The sequence below is a fragment of the Nicotiana tabacum genome, chromosome 22 (assembly GCF_000715075.1).
Source record: "Nicotiana tabacum cultivar K326 chromosome 22, ASM71507v2, whole genome shotgun sequence".
NCBI lineage: Eukaryota > Viridiplantae > Streptophyta > Magnoliopsida > Solanales > Solanaceae > Nicotiana > Nicotiana tabacum.
In genome coordinates, this window is record NC_134101.1 from 30073455 (window position 1) to 30074938 (window position 1484).

The following is a 1484-nucleotide window of genomic DNA, read 5'->3' on the forward strand; positions in this document are numbered from 1 at the left end:
CAAATACAAAGGGAACTTCATTCTCCTTCATAGCAGCAAGATCAAAGTTCAAATTGCAAGTTAGTCATCCTTTTTGTTCCTTAATGTAGAAAACTTTATTCTTTCGACTCAAGTTACTTTATTCAGATCGGAGTACTCTTTGTTGTAGACAAAAAGCCACCCTGTCAATTGTTATTTTGCTTATTTTCTACACGACTTTATCTTACACTTTGTATCCATGTGATGGTTTGGAACGATATGCTAATGATTCACCACTATCTCAAATTGTACCAAATATAGACAATATGTTCAAGCAAGCTAATGTGCACACAGAGGTAGCTTTGACCTGGCACCGTCTAGTGAATTTAGACAACTATCTATATTTACATTGAAAGAAGCATCACCACAAGTTCTCTTTCTTCCGTTATCATGCTTTGTTTTTTAGTAACACTCGTTCGCAATAAATAGCGGTATAGGATAGTATCCATATCCTCCTATGCACAAAGTAAATAGGATTACTACTCTATCAAGGCAATTTCATGGCTATTCACCGAGTTGCTTTTCTTGCTCTTCTCCTTTTGTCTGGTAAAGTCTTAATTATTCTCTTTTATGTCAAATCGTCTTTTCTTTCGTGCAATACTGAAGAAATTAAAGTCTTTTCTGTTCAGTTAATTTACACAAAAGTGAATCGTTGATTCCTAATAGGATTGACATAATTGAATTAATTGTAGGAGCAGTTCTACTAGGAAGTAAAGTGGAAGGTGCAGATGGCAAGGCTTGTACTCGGAATTGCGATCCAGATGTAGCTTACATGGTTTGCCCATCTACTGGACAAAGGATTACTAAACCATGTGTCAACTGTTGCTCAGCAAGGAAAGGTTGCAAACTTTTCCGCAGCAATGGATCTGTAAAGTGTACTGGAACTTAGCTTTTGTCAATTATTTATAAGCTACGTACAAGGCCACTACTTAGGATATCTATGCAATAAGGCTTGAGAGTATATATATATATATATATATATATATATATATATATATATATATTCTCACATGTGATTTGTACTATATATTGTGTATGGTATTTCATTCCTTGTTCAATTAATTAAGTTTTTACGTGACCTGAAAAGAGTAGTCTTCTTCTTATATTATTGAATAAGTTGGTATATGTTCAAACTGTTTGAATGTCCAGGGACACCTAATGTAATAAACTAGTAGTAAGGAGTCGGTGATTTTCCAGAATTGCTTAGCAATGCTTTTCACATATTTGTTCTGCTCTTCTTTTAGGACAAGTGGCAGTGGGAACTCTTAAAACGTTGACAAAATAGAGTATGTTTGAAATTTTATGCACCAACGATAGTAAATTTTTTACACAATCAATACTTTCTCTTATCCACTTTAATTGATCTTTTGGCTTTTATTCCGTGTTCCACGATATTTAATTTTTTCAAACATCAAAAAAGAATTAATTTATTTTTTCCAAAGACGCCCATGAAGTAAAGAGCCTAG

General features: G+C 33.6%; 1 protein-coding gene across 1 annotated transcript; it reads left to right on the forward strand.

The window, feature by feature from the left end:
• Positions 1–406: 406 nt before the first annotated feature.
• Positions 407–1119, forward strand: LOC107772591 (proteinase inhibitor PSI-1.2-like). Its single transcript, XM_016592086.2, has 2 exons — positions 407–564; positions 711–1119. The coding sequence occupies exons 1-2, from the start codon at positions 519–521 to the stop codon at positions 905–907; spliced, it is 243 nt and encodes an 80-aa protein (XP_016447572.1). The 5' UTR covers positions 407–518; the 3' UTR covers positions 908–1119.
• Positions 1120–1484: the final 365 nt, after the last annotated feature.

Excerpts from the sequence above, each read along its gene's own strand:
- LOC107772591 (XM_016592086.2), top strand. The coding sequence starts at position 519 with ATGGCTATTCACCGAGTTGCTTTTCTTGCTCTTCTCCTTTTGTCTG. Across the intron at positions 565-710 it reads TGCTCTTCTCCTTTTGTCTG|GAGCAGTTCTACTAGGAAGT; the intron begins GTAAAGTCTTAA and ends AATTAATTGTAG.